Source organism: Callospermophilus lateralis, chromosome 20, assembly GCF_048772815.1.
Source record: "Callospermophilus lateralis isolate mCalLat2 chromosome 20, mCalLat2.hap1, whole genome shotgun sequence".
In the NCBI taxonomy this organism is placed as follows: domain Eukaryota; kingdom Metazoa; phylum Chordata; class Mammalia; order Rodentia; family Sciuridae; genus Callospermophilus; species Callospermophilus lateralis.
Genome location: NC_135324.1, coordinates 5,249,689 through 5,267,210, shown reverse-complemented (window position 1 = coordinate 5,267,210; position 17,522 = coordinate 5,249,689). Strand labels below are relative to the sequence as shown.

Below are 17,522 nucleotides of genomic sequence, written 5' to 3'. Positions count from 1 at the left end.
GTTTGGGGTGGTATTTCTTTGTAGTTTTTGTTGAGCATCTTTTCATGTGCTTATTGGCCATTTTGTATATCGTCTTTGGAGAAATGTTTATTCAAATTCTTCCCACCCGTCTTTTTTTTGGTACTGGGGATTGAACTTGGAGGCATTTGATCACTGAGCCACATTCCCAGCCTATTTTATATATTATTTAGAGACAGGGTTTCACTGAGTTGCTTAATGCCTCCCTTTTTCTGAGACTAGCTTTGAACTCGAGATCCTCCTCCTCAGCCTGTTGAGCTGCTGGAATTACAGGCATGAGCCATCACACCCCATTGTTCATTTTCCCATTTCTGAATTGGGTTGTTTTGTAGTTTAGTTTTAGGATTCTCTATATATTCTCTGTACTCTTTCCTTACCAGGTATATGATTTGCAAATACTTACTCTGATTTCAGGGGTTTGTCATGCACAAAATTTTGAATTTTCATGAGCTCTACTGTTTTTTTTTTTTTTTTTTCCTTTTGTTGTCTGTGACTTTGGTTTGTATCCAAAAGATCATTGCTGAATCCTTTGTCATGAGACTTTGGCCCTATGTTTGTTTGTTTGTTTCCAAAGGGTTTATAATATTTGGTCTTTTTTTTCTCCTGAAGGGTTTATAATGTTTAATGCATTTTGAGCTAATTTTTATTTATAAATTCATTCTTTTGTCTGTGACTGTCCAGTTTTCCAAGACTGTTAATTGAAAAGAGTGTAATTCTTTGTAATTTCCTTTTCAGATTGTTCACTGGTAGTACATAAAAACGTAACTAAGTTTTATATATTGACTTTACATCCTACTACTTCACTGAGTTAATTTATTAACACCAACAGTTTTTTTGGTGGAGGGTATAATATTGAATGTTTTCTATATACAAGATATCATCTGTGAACAGAACTATTTTTACTTTTTTATTTCCAGCTTGTACAACTTTTATGTCTTGCCTAGTTGTTCTGACTAGTATTTCCAGTATTATGTTGAATAGAAATGATGAAAGTAGGCATTCTTGCCTTGTTCCTCTTTTTTAAAATATATATTTTTTTAGTTGTAGATGAATACAATATCTTTATTTTATTTTTATGTGGTGCTGAGGATAGAACCCAGCACCTCATGCATGCTAGGCAGGCACTCTACCACTGAGCCACAACCCCAGCCCCTTGTTCCTTATCTTAAATGAAAAGTGTTCATTCTTCGATTATTGAGAAGCTGCTTACTGGGGGGGGGGGGTTCTTTTGTTGATTTTTTTTGATATTGAGGTTTTTTTTTCCCCTGGTTTACTGGGTGGTTTTTGGTTTGTTTTTAAATCATGGAAGGGTGTTGAATTTTGTCGAATGCTTTTCTTGCATCAAATGATATGATCATGTGAGGTTTTCTGTCCCTTCATTCTGTTAACGTGGTGTTACATTCACTGACATTCGTATATTGAACTATCCTTGCATTCCAGAAATAAATCTTATTGGTTGTTAATATCCTTTGAATATATAGCTTTTAATTTAAGATATGATTTTATATTTAGAAAACTGAAGATTCCACACCAAAAAAAAAAAAAAAAGAAAAGAAAAGAAAGAAAGAAACTGTTTGCTAAATTCATTTATTAGTTCAAACTATCAGGATGTAAAATCAATGCACTGATTAGTGTATTTTGTTGAGAATTTTTGAATTAATATTCATAAGTGATATTCTACAGTTTTCTTACAGTGTCTTTGGCTTTAATATCATATTACTGCTGGCCATGTAAAATGAGTTAGAATGTGTTTTTTCTCCTTTTTTTTTTGAAAAAATTAGAAATAAGTAGTATCAATTCTTTTTTTTTTTTTTTAAAGAGAGTGAGAGAGAGGGAGAGAGGGAGATAGAGAACTTTAATATTTATTTATTTTTAGTATTTGGCGGACACAACATCTTTGTTTGTACGTGGTGCTGAGGATCGAACCCGGGCCGCACGCATGTCAGGCGAGCGTGCTACCGCCTGAGCCACATCCCCGCCCAGTAGTATCAATTCTTTAAATATTTGGTAAAATTCACCACCACCAGTAAAGCAGTCAGGTCCAAGGTTTTTGTTCATCAAGAGATTTTTTTTAACTGATTCATTCTCTTCCCTACTGAATAGGTTTATTCAGATTTTCTATTTTCTTAGTGATTTATTTAGTCTGCTAGATTTTGTATTCCTGGGAATTTATTATATTTTTAATTTTTTTATATTAGCCATATATCTTGCAACCTTGGTATAATTAACTGTTTAGCAGTTTTTTGATGGATTTCTTTAGATTGTCAACATAGACAAGGCATGCCAACTGCAAACAAGAAAATTTTTTTAAAAAATTTTATTTCCTTTTCTGTCTTATTTCATTAGCTAGGACTTTCACTACAATGTTGAACAAAGGGTGAGGGGCTAGAGTTGTAGCTCAGTGGTAGTGCGCTTATCTAGAACATGTGAGGCACTAGGTTCAATCCTCAGCACCACATAAAAATAAATAAAATGTCTCCATATACAACTAATACATATACACACTAAATATATGTCTATATACACTAATGTATAGTGTGTGTGTGTGTGTGTGTGTGTGTTGTGAATGTAACAAATGGCAAGAAGGGACTTCACATCTTATTTCTAATTTTAGTAGGGAAACTTCTTATTTCTTACCATTAATTAACTTGTTAGCTCTAGATTGTTGTAGATATTATTTATCAGATTGAAGAAGTTTCTTTCAAGTTTGCTAAGAGTTTTTGACATGAGTATTTGATTTTGTTGAATATTTTTATACACAATGGCAGAATGCAGTTCATTCATATTACACATATAGAGCACAATTTTTCAAGTCACTGATTGTATGTGAAATATTTTCACACCATTTATGTCTTTATACCTGTACTTAGAGTAATGATGTCTAACTCACTCCACCATCATTCCTATCCCTTTACCCACCTCCCTTCCCCCTCCCTCCCCTTTGCCCTATCTGAAGTTCCTCCATTCCTCCCATGCTCCCTGCCACCATTGCCATTATGAGTCAGCATCCTCATTTCAAAAAAAAAAAAAAAAAAAAAAAAAATTCAGCCTTTGTTTTTTTGGGATTGGCTTACTTCACTTAGCATTATGTTCTCCAACTCCATCCATTTACCTGCAAATGTCGTGATCTTATTCTCTTTTACTGCTGAATAATGTTCAATTATGTACATATACCAAAGTTTCCCTATCCATTCATCTACTGAAAGGCATCTGGGTTGGTTCCACAATTTAGCTATTGTGAATTGTGCTGCTATAAACATTGATACGGCTGTGTCCATGTAGGGTGCTGTTTTAAGTCCTTTGGGTATAAACCGAGGAGTGGGATAGCTGGGTCAAATGATGTGGTTCCACTCCAAGTTTTCCAAGGACCCTTCATTCTGCTTTCCATGTTGGCTGCACCAATTTGCAGTTCCACCAGCAATGTATGAGTGTGCCTTTTTTCCCCACATCCTTGCCAACACTTGTTGTTTGTATTCTTGATAGCTGCCATTCTGATTGGAGTGAGATGAACTCTTAGAGTAGTTTTGATTTACATTTCTCTAATTGCTAGAGATGTTGAACACTTTTTCAGTTTGTTGATTGTGTATCCTTTTTTGAGAAGTGTCTATTCAATTCCTTGGCCCATTTATTGATTGGTTTATTTGCTTTTTTGGTGTTAAGGTTTTTGAATGCTTTGTATATCCTAGAGATTAGTGCTCTATCTGTGCTTGTGGTAAAGATTTGCTCCCATTCTGCAGGCTCTGTGTTCACCTCACTGATTGTTTCTTTTGCTGAGAAGAAGCTTTTTAGTTTGAATCCATCCCCTTTATTGATTCTTGGTTTTAATTCTTGTGTTATAGGAGCATTCTATCAGACCACAATGGAAGGAAATTAGAAATAAATGATAAAATAAAAAATAAGATATTCCAACACCTGGAGACTAAATAATATGCTATTGAATGAACAATGGGTTGCAAAAAGATCAAAGAGGAGATTAAAAAAATTTTAGAGGTAAATGAGAACACCTATACAATATATTGAAATCTCTGGGACACTATGAAGGTAGTTCTAAGAGGAAAGTACATTGCATAGAGTTCATTCCTTCAAAGAAGAAAGTCAACAAATAAATGACTTAACATTGCATCTCAAAGCCCTAGGAAAAGAACAACAAATCAACCTCAAACTGGGGGGTAGGGGGGTTCGTGTATGTGCATGCAGACTGGTGGTTGAACCCAGGGTCTCAAGCATGCTAAGCATGTGCTATACCACTAACCTACACTGTCGGCTCAATCTCTGTCTTTTGATTGCTATATTTAGACCATTGACATTCATAGTGATTATTGATAGTCATTCCTTTGCATCCTTGGAGGATTAGTTCTGGGACACCCCACTGCCATGAATAACAAAATATGTAGAGGCTCAAGTGCCTTATAAAAAAAATGGCATAGTATTTGCATGTAACCTCTGTATTTCCTCCCATGTACTTTTTTTTTTTTTTTTTTGAGAGAGAGAGAGAATTTTTCAATATTTATTTTTTAGTTTTCGGCGGACACAACATCTTTGTATATGGTGCTGAGGATCGAACCCGGGCTGCACGCATGCCAGGCGAGCACGCTACCACTTGAGCCACATCCCCAGCCTCCTCCCATATACTTTAAATCACCTTTGATTATTTATAATACCTAATACATCATAAATGCTATTTAAATAGTTGCTATGCTGTACTATTTATGGAATAATGATGAAAAATCTGTACATGTTTAATATAGATGTAGTTTTTTTTTTCTTTGAATATTTTCTATCTGTGGTTGGTCATTTCTGCAGATACAGAACCTTCAAATATGGAGGGCCAACTATAGTTGTATTAATATCCATTTTATTGTTTACTGTTCTCCATTCTTGCCCTTGTTTCTTTGTTCCTATTTTTGTCTACCCCTTTTTGTCTCTTTCATAGTTCTGCACATTTTATGATACCATTTTTTTTGTAGCCTATCAGTCATATTTCTTGTTTCACCAGTTTTTTATTAATTGCCCTAGAATTCATAATATGTATCAACAACTAATTGAAGCCTGCTTTCAGATAACTGCACCACTTCACAGGTAATTTGAGTACCTTATAACAACAAAATCTTCCTAATTCCTAGGCCCTGTATCATTGCTGTCATTCATTTCACTTATAGATAAACATGTATACATGAGTGCTACTTGCATAAGCATACATAAACAAATTGTTGCCATCATTCTGAATAAACTACTATGTTAATTAAAAATAAGAAAAATCAGAGTTTTTATTTTACCTTTATTTATTCTTTCTTTGATACCCTTCCTTTCTGTAGATCTGAGTTTCTGACCCATGTTGTTTTCTTTCTCTGAAATGAACTACTTTTAACATTGCTTTCAAGGCAGGCCTATCGGCAACAAATTCCCAGAGTTTTTATTTGTCTGAGAAAGTCTTTATTTCTCCTTCATTTCTGAAGTATAATGTCTCAGTGTTCAAAGTTATAGATTGGGGTTTTTTCTTTAAATACTTTAAACATTTCACTCCACTTTCTTCTTGCTTGAATGGTTTCTTAGGAGAAATCACAATCTAATTATTTTTTTTGTTCATCTATAAGCAAGGTAATTTTTCCCTCTGTTTTTTTTGTGGATTTTTTTCTTCATATTTGATTTTCTGTAATTGGAAGATGTTGTGTCCAGGTGCAGCTATTCAGCTTTTATCCTGATTGGTGTTCTGTGGTTTCTGAATCTATAGATTGGTGTTTGATATTAGTTTGGGGAAATTCTCAGTCATTATTGTTTTAAATATTTTAAATATTCTCTCTCTCCTGCCCCCTTTCGTATTCTTATTTTGAATGGTACACCTTCAGTTGTCCTATAGTTCTTGGATTTTCTATCTTGCTTTTTTGTTGTTGTTGTTGTTGTTGTTTTGGTTTTTTTTTTTTTTTTTTTTTTTGGCTTTGTAAGTTTCTACTGATTTATTCTCAAATTCAGAGATTATTTTCTGAGTTGTGTCCAGTCTACTAATGATCCCATCAAAGACTTTAATTTCTGTTACATGTTTCTGAGCTCTAGAATTTTGTTTTGTTCTTTTTTATGATTTCCATCTCTCTGCTCCTATTTCCATCTGTTTTTGCATGTGTCTACTTTGTCAGTTAGCACCCTTAGCAGATTAACCATAGTTGTGTTAAATTCACTGATAATTTCAACATTCTTGCTTGGTTTGGTTCTGATGTTTGCTCTGTCTCTTCAAACTTTTGTTTTGTTTTGTTTTGCCTTTAATATGCCTTGCTTCTTGCTAGCCAGACATTAGGTATTGGGGAAAGGCTATAAATGGGTTTTAATGATGTTGTGGTAAGGTATAGCGGGAGGGGAAGGGCTGTAGGTCTTATGATTAGTTCTGTCTTTTAGTGAGCTTGTACCTCTGGCTCTAATGTCTCTTAGCTCCTCCTCCATGATTCTCTCTATCCACCCATCTATCTCTGCAGTTTTCCCAGGGGAAATAGTGTTTTGCCTTATTACTTCAAATAAGTTATTTAGAAACATAAACATATGTATCAAGAGCAAGTATTATTTCTAGGCAAGAGACTTTGTGGGGTTGTGGCTCAGTGGTAGAGCACTTGCCTAGCATGTGTGAGGCACTGGGTTCGTGAGGCACCACATAAAAATAAACAAATAAAATAAAGATATTATGTCCATCTACAACTAGATGTAAAAAAAAAAAAATCTATTTTTTAGAAAAGACTTGAACAAGAGGTTCATGGAAACTGTGTTTGCTTCCCCCTTTGAAAATACATACACGTTTTATTTTTTTAAAGATGGAGAGCTTGCTTCTTGGGATCCTTGTTTTAAGTATATAGGCCAGGGGTCGTGGCACACACTTGTGGTCCCAGTTAATCTAGAGGCTGAAGCAGGAGGATCATTTGATTCCATAAGTTTGAGCCTAGCCCGGGCAATATAGCAAGACCCCATATCAGAAAAAAGAAGATAAACTCTGAATCCTGCAATATGGGTATAGTCTGAAAATCTCTGTCTCATGAAAGAGATTTTACAGAGAGTTCCCCCCAATTGGAGGGTCTTAGTGAGGGTTTTTAGAGGGTCTTAAATGCCTAGCTGGAATCTATGGGTCTTCATTCAGTAAAGAATAAGGTATCATCAAAGGCTGAGTAAGTGATGCTCCTGGGGTCTGGCACAAGCTAGGGAAGTGCTCAACACTACAGTTGTGTTTAAGGAAAGATTCTATCAACTTAGTCCAGGGGTGTGTGTTTGTATATGTCACGAATAAAGAAAAATTGCCTTATAAAACAGTTGATGAAGGAAAATCATGGATCAAGAAAGGATGCATATCTTTATTCTAAGTGATTATAACTTCTTTATGTAGCAAACTCTTTAGAGTAATATAACCCTGCAAAATGTAATATGTACATTACATAATATGTGTTCTCAGGATCATGTCTTATATAATCCACTTAAGACACCTAAGAGACATAGGGTATTTTAAGTACACCAGCAAGCTGCTCAGATTCATTGTAACAGCATCTTTCTCTCTCTCCCTCCCTCCCTCCCTCTCTCCCTCCGTGTGTGTGTGTGTGTGTGTGTGTGTGTGTGTGTGTGTTAGTTTTAAACACATTTTCCCCTCTAAGAAGATTAAACTGTTTATAGCAGGGGGGAAAATCCACATACCTTTTATAAGCTGCTTATTGTTGTAACACAGATTAACTTCACAGCACATAAAGAGAATACTGGAAAACACTTGCATGATTAAATATGCCCCTAGAGGATTAAGTTTTTCCACATAATTTTCAGCCAGTGCTATTAATAATGTTTCTGCATTAAACTTTCTGTACATCCTGATTGCCTGTCCTTTGTTCTTCCCTTCTGTTAGTTTTTCCACTGTCAGATTTGTGGCATTACAAAATTATCTGTGGAAACATAGGCTTCAAATCTGAAAGTTTAATAAGTTCCAAAAAAGTATCATGTCTGGAATTATTCTAGTCTTGTTTCCCCCCTAAGTTTTGTCTATTTCAAACTCATTTCATCTACCTGGCATAAGGTAGCTATTTACCAAGCTTAGGGATTCACTCAGAAATAAGTTGATTATTAAATACAAAGTATTTATAATTTTGAAAAAGGTCATTTAATTTTCATGCACATTCTTCCTAAGATAGCATCCTGGTTTATAAGGAATCTCATTATTACTGAGGGATTATTTATTAAATGCCTTTTTATCCAGGCCTTGGTTGTCCAATTAATTTCCTGTGGCTAATCAGCCTGAGACTTGACTTTGTGGATACCCTGCCCCTCCAGCTCTCTAGGGTTCCCAACCTTTGATCCCACTGCCTGCAGGTCATCTTTCTTTACTGGCCTGGACTGTTCTAAGGTCCTTTGATGGTGCTCACCAGCCCCTGGGTATTGGCCTTGTCTCTATTATTTTTTTTTCCTGCCAATCCCCAGCATCCGGGCTCTGATGGGTTCTTAATCACCTTTTTCCAAAAAACATTTCTGTCCTGACTCGGGTTGCTTGCACAGTGATGTGCTTTGGTTAGCTTCCCCTCTCATAGGTTCCCCGTTTTGTGCATGCTCCATGGCCCTCCCATCCTCAACCTCTTCTGGCAGCAGATGACCTTGTGCCTGCTGCTTAGATCCTGCCTCCCTTTTCACTATAGCACCTTTGCTCACCCTGTCCTCCTCACTGCTGTGCCTTGGGGAGAGCTGCCACCTTCTTCATGGGTGGTTCAGGGTTTCTTCCTCTGCCTCTTTGGAGCCCTTTCTCTGGCACTGAAATTAAAGTTTTCATACTGTTTAAGTAATATATGCAAATGGTTTTAAAGATTCAAGTAACTCAGGTAGAGTATCTCATCTGAAATGCAACCATAAGTGTTTCAGATATTGGAATATTTGCATATCTCAGAGTTCATAAAATTCATTTGTTTCTATGTATCTATACATGCAACCTAAAGATAATTTTATACAGTATTTTTATTGTACCTTTGTTATGAAGGAGACTTACCACTTGAGGTCTTGAGTGGAAGTTTCCATTGTGTCATGTCAACACTCAAAAAGTTTTGGATTTTGAAGCATTTTGAATTTCATATTTTCACATTAGGAAACCTCAGCCCATAGAATAAAATAATATTTGCTACTTTCTACAGTTTAGAGTTCCTGTGATCATTGATCCCTAACTTGTTTTTGTTTGTTTCTAAGAACAAGTTACTTTTCTCATTGTCCTCTTAGCAAGACTATTGGCCTTTTATCTTCTGATTTCTTTTTTATGATGATTCTAAAACTCCTTTATTCATTTTACTGAGTGTACACTTAAGTGGTTTCTAGTTTGGAGCTGTTGTGAATAGTGCTGCTATGGACCCTTGCACTTGTGTCTTCTGATGCACATATGTACGCATTTTGTTCAGTGTGTGTGTGTGTGTGTGTGTGTGTAATAAAATACACATATATATGAGTAGAATTGCTAGATTATAGGGCATATAAGTGTTAAACTTCTAAAATGGTTGTTTTATTTTGCTCTGCTATAGAGTCCTTGTTGTTTTGCATCTTTTTCAGCACTTGGTATTTTCTTTTTCATTTTAGCCTTTTGGGTAAGTTTAAAAATACATTTGGTTAGCTTGTATGTCACATTTGTAACAAAATCCTTTTGTTTCTCCCTTTCCTGTGATCCTTTAAATTTCTTTTTCTTGGCTGTTTCTCCATCTGGTATTTGTTTTCTATCAAGTGAATTTTAGAATCGGTAACTTCAAGTCTTCTAGAGTTTTTGGTGAATTTACATGACACTGTATTTGGGAAAAATTGGGATCTGAACTGGAAAATGATATTGATATTCTAAGAAGGACAAAAGTGATAAATACTAAGCATGCCCAGTTTTTTGCCTACCAGGTTGCACCATTATCTCTATATTTTAGAGATAATTTTTCTAAATTTTCCTTTTGATTTCCTTTTTAACAAGTGTGCTAGTGAACTTTTCATCACTATGCCAAAATACCTGAGAGGAAACGCTTTGTAAGGAAGAAAGGCAGCTGGGCACAGAGGCACATGCCTAAGATCCCAGCAGCTCAGGAGGCCAAGACAGGAGGATGACAAGTTTGAGGATAGCCTCAGCCTTAGCAAGGCCCTATTTCACAATAAAAATTGAAAAGGACTGAGGATGTAGCTCAGTGGTATAGTGCCCCTGGGTTCAATGCCCAGTACACTAACCCCCCAAAAGGAAAGGTTTGTCTTGGCTTATGGGGTCGGAGTCACTTGGTTCTGCTCATTTGGGGCCTATAGTAAGGTGGGGAGCCCCTCTCATGGAAGCCAGAAGCAGAAAGGAGAAAAATGAAGGGGATGTGAACAAAGAATACCTTTCAAGGACCTGCCCCCCATGACCTACTTCCTCCAACGAGGACTCACCTCCTAAACTTGTCACCACCTCCCAATAGCCTGTTAAGCTATTCATCAATAGATTAATCCAGTGATGAGCTTAGAACCCCCATGATCCAGTCACTTTCCAAGGGCCCCCTTCTCTGGGCATTGCCACCTCTTGTTTATTGAGCAAGCCCTCAATACACAAGATTTGGGGGTATATTTCAGAAACAAACATAGCAAGTTCTTGTTAGAAATGAAAGTCTTTTTAAATATGCATTTAAAATCTGCATCTTCCTTTCTAAAAATACAATTCTTTTTTTTTTTTTAACAGGTTCTTGATCAATATGAACGAGAAGGATTTAATTTCCTAGCAAAGGTGTTTAATTCTTCACATTCCTTCTTGGAAGACTTGACTGGTCTCACATTGCTGCATCAAGAGACCCAAGCTGCCGAGGTAAGAACAAAACAAGCTTTCTGTACTGAGGAATTGATATTTGAAACCTATTTGATATTTGTCTTTCTGGTAAAAGGTAGAAAGCAATTAATTTTGACCTTTTTCCTCAGAGCTCATATCACTAATCAAGTCTGATAGTTATGAGAAGAAAGAATCTTCAGTAGTGACTGACAATGGCATGTGTGGGTCACTGTCTATTTGTTGCCTAATGCACAAAATTAATGATAGAAAAAGTACAGGTTATTGATTTCCACGTACTCCTTGTCCTTACTGAAGATGAGCATGAGTGTGGCCATTGGAGAGTTGCTTCCAGTGTCCGTATATCAAAATGCAAATTAGCACAGCTGGTGGGCTCTGGCCCCATGGTCTTTAGAAATGACACACTGGCTTGTATTTCACAATTTGATCAGTCATCTTAAGCACTGAATGGTATTATGAAATGGATTCTCCTGTAACAACCTTTGTAGGAGAGTTATGATTTGTTTCTCCGCTAGAATATTTTGCAGCTCTTTATTTCCTGGATCATTGCAACCCACCCCCCCGCTTGCAAAAAAAAAGTCTTGAGTTTAAAAAATACCTTATTTTGTTTTTTTCCAAATGTTCAGTGTTCTTAGAAAAGGGAATGCTGTGTGTACATGGTGATGGAGCTATGTGGGTCAATTGGCAAAATGTACAGTTCCTCAAAATGGGTGACTAAGTGAGATCAGCATCTCCTAAATCATCATGTTTCCCCTTTAGCACCTGGGTGAGGAAGCTATTATGAGAAATGGGGCCTGTGTCGGCATTACCACAAGTTGCATAAGGAAAACCTTGACTTCCCATGTCCTACAGGAGTGGTATAGGTGCTGAGTTGCCACTAGTCCTGTTTGCTGGTAAACTCCTTGTAACAAGTTGTGTATCCTTGATACTGGGGAAGGCCCCGAGTTGTCAGTGAGTAGCTGGCCAAGCCCAATACTGGACCAGCCAAATGTGAAAATGTTGCTGTTTGGAGGGGTGAAGCTGACACTGAGTATAGGAAACTATGTGGAAATAGCAGAGCTGAACTCATTGGAGGTTTAAGCAGACAAAGGTGAGATTTTTCAGATGCTCCAGGGAATCAAGCTAGTACATGTAAGGTGGTGGACTTAGAATTGAAAGTGATTCTTTTTAAACTTGCTTTGGTGTTATGTGGGCGTTAAACAGACAAGTTCTTCCACTGACGGTCAATAGTTAGAACCCTAGGGAATGTCTTCTCTTCAGTTTTAGGAGATGACTGGCATCTTTGCAGAACTTTGAGTGACTCTGACCATTTCTCCCAGAGCTGTGATTGGATTCCCAAACAGGGCTCAGAACATGTTGATTTTGGCCACTTTTTGTCTTTCGAGCAGTGCCGTCCTGCCTGGTGGTGTGGGGAGAAGTAATGGAGATCTGTGCAACTTGCAATCACTTGATGAGATGGCCTGGGGAAGGTTTGCCACCCAGCTAAATATAGTTTATATATTTCTCATTAGTTGGCTGGAAAAATTGCAACTTGAATTTGACCCGCCTTTCACTCTTCAGAGCAGATGCTGGGATGATGGGCAGATTCCTTGATTGAACCAGGTGTGTTTTGCATTTTCATTGGTCAAATGTTGAGAGTATTTTTGAAGACTCAAAAGAGAAGCCGAGATTTAAGAGAACAATAGTGACTTAACGAGTGGTGGGGCAGGAAGGGCATGGTTTCACCTACAAGCCTGAGTTTTCTTTTTTAATATTCCACCATTAAGTTATATTTATGGTTCTGGAATCATAAGCCACACATCAGATTTTAAAGATGATAAACTGGTTGGCCTGTGAGCCAGAAGTGGCTTGTAGTTCTGGTGTTTTTGGCCTGCCCTACATGTTAAATTCTGAATAAGGCCAACATTGGAAAATCACAAGTTTTACATAAAAGTCTGGATTTTCCCATTTCAACTTCTTTGAAAAAATCAGATCTGGCAACTGTAGGTCCACATTCCTTCATAGTGATGCTCAGCTAGAGCTGAGAATGACATTTTATGGATCACTAATGCAGTTGATACAGTCTGAAGACAAAAAAAAAAAAAAATCTTCTGTGAAGGGCTGGGGTGTGGCTCAGTGGTATCTAGTGCTTAGCAGGCACTAGACCCAGGGTTGGACTCCCAACAAAGTACACACACAACCACAAAAATAAATAAATAGATAGATAAAACTCTTCCTTCTATGCCTACTTCTCAGTCCCCAGTTTCCTTCCTGGAGACAGGCACACTTGTTAGTTTGCTTCCCAGAGATGTTCTTTGGGAATATTTTCCATATATTTTCTGCTCTGCAGTTGCTGACACTTACAGGTATTTAGGTTTGTAATGCTTGTCATGGAAAGAACATCATTATTTTCCTTTAAAAACTCTAAACAGGACTGTTTTAAGAGAAGACCTTAACACACAAAATACAGTCTTACTAGAGGACCTAATAGTAACAAAAATTTTACATTACTATGAAAAATGTGTGTGTGCTTGTAAAGCAAAATAAATGTATTATCACCAAATATAAATTTGTTTTACATACTTTATTTCCATTGTTTTTACATATATTGAGTGATGAAAGTACAAAGTTAGCTGGACATGGTTGTACGCAACTTGGGAGTCTAAGAAAGGAGGATTGTAAATTTGAGGCCAACCTCAGCAACTTGGGGAGATCCTGTTTCAAAAAGTAAAAAGGGCTGGGAATGTGTCTCTGTGGATAGTGCCCTGGGTTAAATTCCCAGTACCAAAAAACAAAGCACAAAAATCTACCCTCCATATAGAAAAACTCCAGCTTATTTATATTAGTAACCTTGTCCATCAAATCAGAACTGCAAAAGATTCAACCAGATACTTATATGTGACAATATAATTGTATACCCTGTTTAAACATATATATATGCAGTATGTGTGTGTGTGTGTGTGTGTGAGTGATGCTGGGGATTAAACCCAGGGTCTCATGCATGCTACACAACTGCTCTAAATAAATAAATAATACTTATTAAATACTATATACAATATTTTTAAAAATTATTGAAGATCTTTTAAAAATTTGATACTAGACACTGTGGGAGTCACTGAATACAGAAATGAATGAAACACTGACCCTCCCAGGCTCATAGTTGAGTGTGAGAAGCAGAGATATAAATCCTGAGCTCTAGTATCATTAAAAAATGTCTTAGGGGGCTGGAGTTTGGCTCAGTAGTAGAGCACTTGCCTAGCATGTGTAAGGCCCTGGGTTCGATTCTCGGCACCACATATAAATAAATAAAGGCCAATTGACAACTAAAGATTATATTTAAAAAAAAATGTCTTTCATGTGAAGTATTGAGAGAGCAGTTGCTCCTACCTGGGGTAATGGGATATCAAGAAAAGTCTCCCAGGAAGAGGACAAATGTTTCCATTAGTTTTGAAGGATGATAAGCTATATTTAAAATAAAGTTGGACTTTGGCAGGAATGGGGAGGACCAGGTACCTGAGGCTTCTTCAGCCAATTCAGGTCTCTGAGGCTGAGTCTTCAGAGTGTTTTTCAGTATCGTGAGCAGTCTGATGCAGTTGAGCCAAGTTACTAAAATCAAGATGCTTTTTAAATAGCAGCTTTATTGAGTTGTAATTCATATGTCATGAAGCCCATCCTTTTTCAAAGTGTATAATTTAATGGTTTTCTCATATATTCTGGATTGTGCTACCGTTACCACTATCTAACTCTCAAGCAATTCATGGCCTCCCAAACAAACTTTATAAAGTTTCCTATATCCTTCAAAACCTATGGTCTGTCTGCCCCACATTCTCCTTGGTGAATGAAGAATGCAAAGCTGATCCCACTAGAGACACCAAGTACCGGTATTTTCATAGACAGGGGCCCATTGTATTGTATTAGAACATGGATCCAAAGCAGGACCATCCAGATTTGGTGAGAATGACTAATATAACCCTAAATTTTGCACTCACGTCCCCTCTTCCACCATCACATATCCAAAAATGACTGCTGGTTGCTGGTGTATTGGTGTTGCCATTGGGATTAGTGGGCAAATTCCTAGAGAGTTTTGTTGGAGGAAGGGTTGTGGTGCAAGAGCACAAGTTGGTCCTGGAGCCCAGGCTTGTAGAGATGTGTTCATCTCAGGTAGTGATGATTTTAAGGTAATGGAGTAAAGACAACTGATGGCATTGGTGATGGATTAAATTGGAGCCTTGAGGAAAGAAAAGAACTGGTAAATTAATATGGCCAAATAAAGGAAAATTATCCTCTATTTAGCACAAGGAAGAGAGGCTGTAAAACTAGGGTATAATTTTTTATAAATTTAAATGAGAAATATGTGTTTTAATGAGATTAATGTTATCTAAGGTTACATGTAGAAAAATTAAATACACTCATCACAGAGCCATTTGTCTTGCCAGTGTTATAGTTAATAACGAAGGGGCCTGAGTCAGGCATCAACAGACATCAATATTCTTTGTAGGCTATCTGGTTGCCAAATTATAATTATGTTCTATGACAAGGTCCTGCAGAGGAAGGGCTCACTCAGCTCCCATCTTCTATTGCCAGGTAAATAAGATAATTTTTACCTTTATTTTCAAGGCCCTTATTGAGAATGATTTGGGGTCTTTAGAGATTGGCCCTGACTTGGTATTCCTCCTCCATCTCTTTATCTTATTTGAAGCCTAAAAAATGACCTTAAAGTAGTCAACCAGTAAGGTGTTCAAGTCAAACTCTTCAGGAGTTTGCCAATTTTTTTTAATTGCCTCATCTGTTGAAGATCTAAATCAAACATGTGAATGCCTTAGCCATGTTCCATAAAATGTGCTCTGACTTATCCTCCTAGGGTTATTTCTCAATCTGTGGATGAAATATCAGTTTGCATGTATTTTCTGTGTTCCACCTGTGGGTTCAACATTGTTCTGTGAGAAATGCCAAAAATCTTCCAACTGAATCTAGCTTAGAGAAAAGACTGATTTATTAGAGAATTAATAATAGGAGCCATATTGGTATATACTTGAGAATTTAAAATTCCCAAATTCAAATTCCCATGACTCAACTTCTCTTAAATCCTTTACCCTCATTTTGAAAGTTTCCATGTTCCATGATTCCAGAGTTAATTTTAGGCTATATTTTATTTTCTCACCTTGACAGTATTGTCAGTAATTAAGTTGTGTCCTGCAGTTGTGATTTCAGGATTGCATATATGACATAGCGTTAATATAATTTGCACTTTTGTTCAGTTTTTGGTGATGCAAAATTTGCTTCTGAATATTTGAGGATTAATAAGCAACCATTAAAAAAATGTTTAGCAGCTATAACATAGACTGTAAAATTATATGTACGCTGACAGAAAGGAACAGAATTGAGCTGATGGGCCCATCCTGAATTAAAATTCAGACTCTGACTCATCCTACAAAATTCAGAATTCTAGAAAATAGAATGTCCATTTCTCTCATAGCAAGAAAGTCATATGAAAAACATTACAGTCATGTGATAGGACTTCATTGGCACAGCAGTTTACTATTCAGCAAAGTAAATAACACAATTAACAAGTGTTTCTGCTGGGCCTTTTGCACTTACACTGAGTTTTTGGCTTCTCCCCCTCACAGCTGGTTTTGATTTGGTTCCTGTGGAATATTTTTTTTGTTTTGTATTTAATAACAGATATTTATGTACAGCTTCATCAAGAGCCTCCGATGACAAATATGCCTTTGGAGGCCAGTAGAAGCTGTGGGAAACCCCGTGTCAGCACTCAGACCTGTTTCCAATGGAGAGAGAGGGCTCTGGGAGCTGACCTCGCCTGTTCATGAGTCCAGTTCTCTTTTTCCCAGAGTCCTCTGCAGCTCTCTTCCAACCTGCGCTGGCTCATCCTGGGACTGCGCCCTGCCTTGATTTTTTTCTTATGAAGCAATCCCTCAAGACACAGCCTTGGCCCTCGCTCCTAAGAGAGGGGAGGAGAGACAGAAACAGCAGGCAGAAAGCCATTTATTTCTTAGGTTGGAAACTAGAGCCTGTTTTTTTAACTAAAGCTTGGCAGTATCTCATTCAGAGCTCCCTTTATAAAATGTGTCCTTATTTGCTGTCAGAGTTATCTACAGGGATTTGAGATGTTTAGATAGGTTGATATTAGGGAAGGATCCAGTTGGAGAATAGACATTGATGTCTGGGAAGAGCTCCTCACCCCTCAAAAGAAGGCTTGGCTGGCATAATCCACTTGTAGGCCTCTGGGAGAGAGAAGCGGGAAATCATAAATACTGAAAGCAAAGCAAAGATTAAGAAATAGAACATGAGAATTGAGTCCTCCATGAATTTTAGTCTTGGTTCTGTTAGTGCTCTCTTGTGACCTTGGATGAATAACATCAAGTGTTTTTTTTACATCTGTTTACCCACTTGAAATGAGAAGGTTGAACTGTAGGTTGAACATACCAGGTATAACCAACAAAGAAAAAGATGGTTCAATTTTTAAGTCAAAATGCTCTAAAATACATCAAAGTAACTACCTGTTAATGCATCTTATGTATGTCTTCTGGTCTCTATTTTATCTGAGTGCCATTACTAGAAACATTTTTAAACACAATCTTTTGAGATATAGGTCTACTTTGGGCCCTAACATTTCTCATAACTTTGTATTGATTGGTGTAGTGGTATATATAATTCCAGAATTATATAATCTAGCCTAATATCTTTGCTCATATGTCAGACTTTGTGCCCAGGACTTTTGGCTTCTTTGTAAAGTCAAGTT

At 37.0% G+C, this 17,522-nt stretch overlaps 1 protein-coding gene across 1 annotated transcript in view; it reads left to right on the top strand.

The window, feature by feature from the left end:
* Atg7 (autophagy related 7) overlaps nucleotides 1-17,522 on the top strand; it is a 246,640-nt gene that overhangs the window by 130,512 nt on the left and 98,606 nt on the right. The window contains exon 18 of the mRNA XM_076841137.1: nucleotides 10,682-10,804. Within this exon, the coding sequence (XP_076697252.1) occupies nucleotides 10,682-10,804 (123 nt within the window). The remainder of the gene's footprint in view (nucleotides 1-10,681; nucleotides 10,805-17,522) is intronic.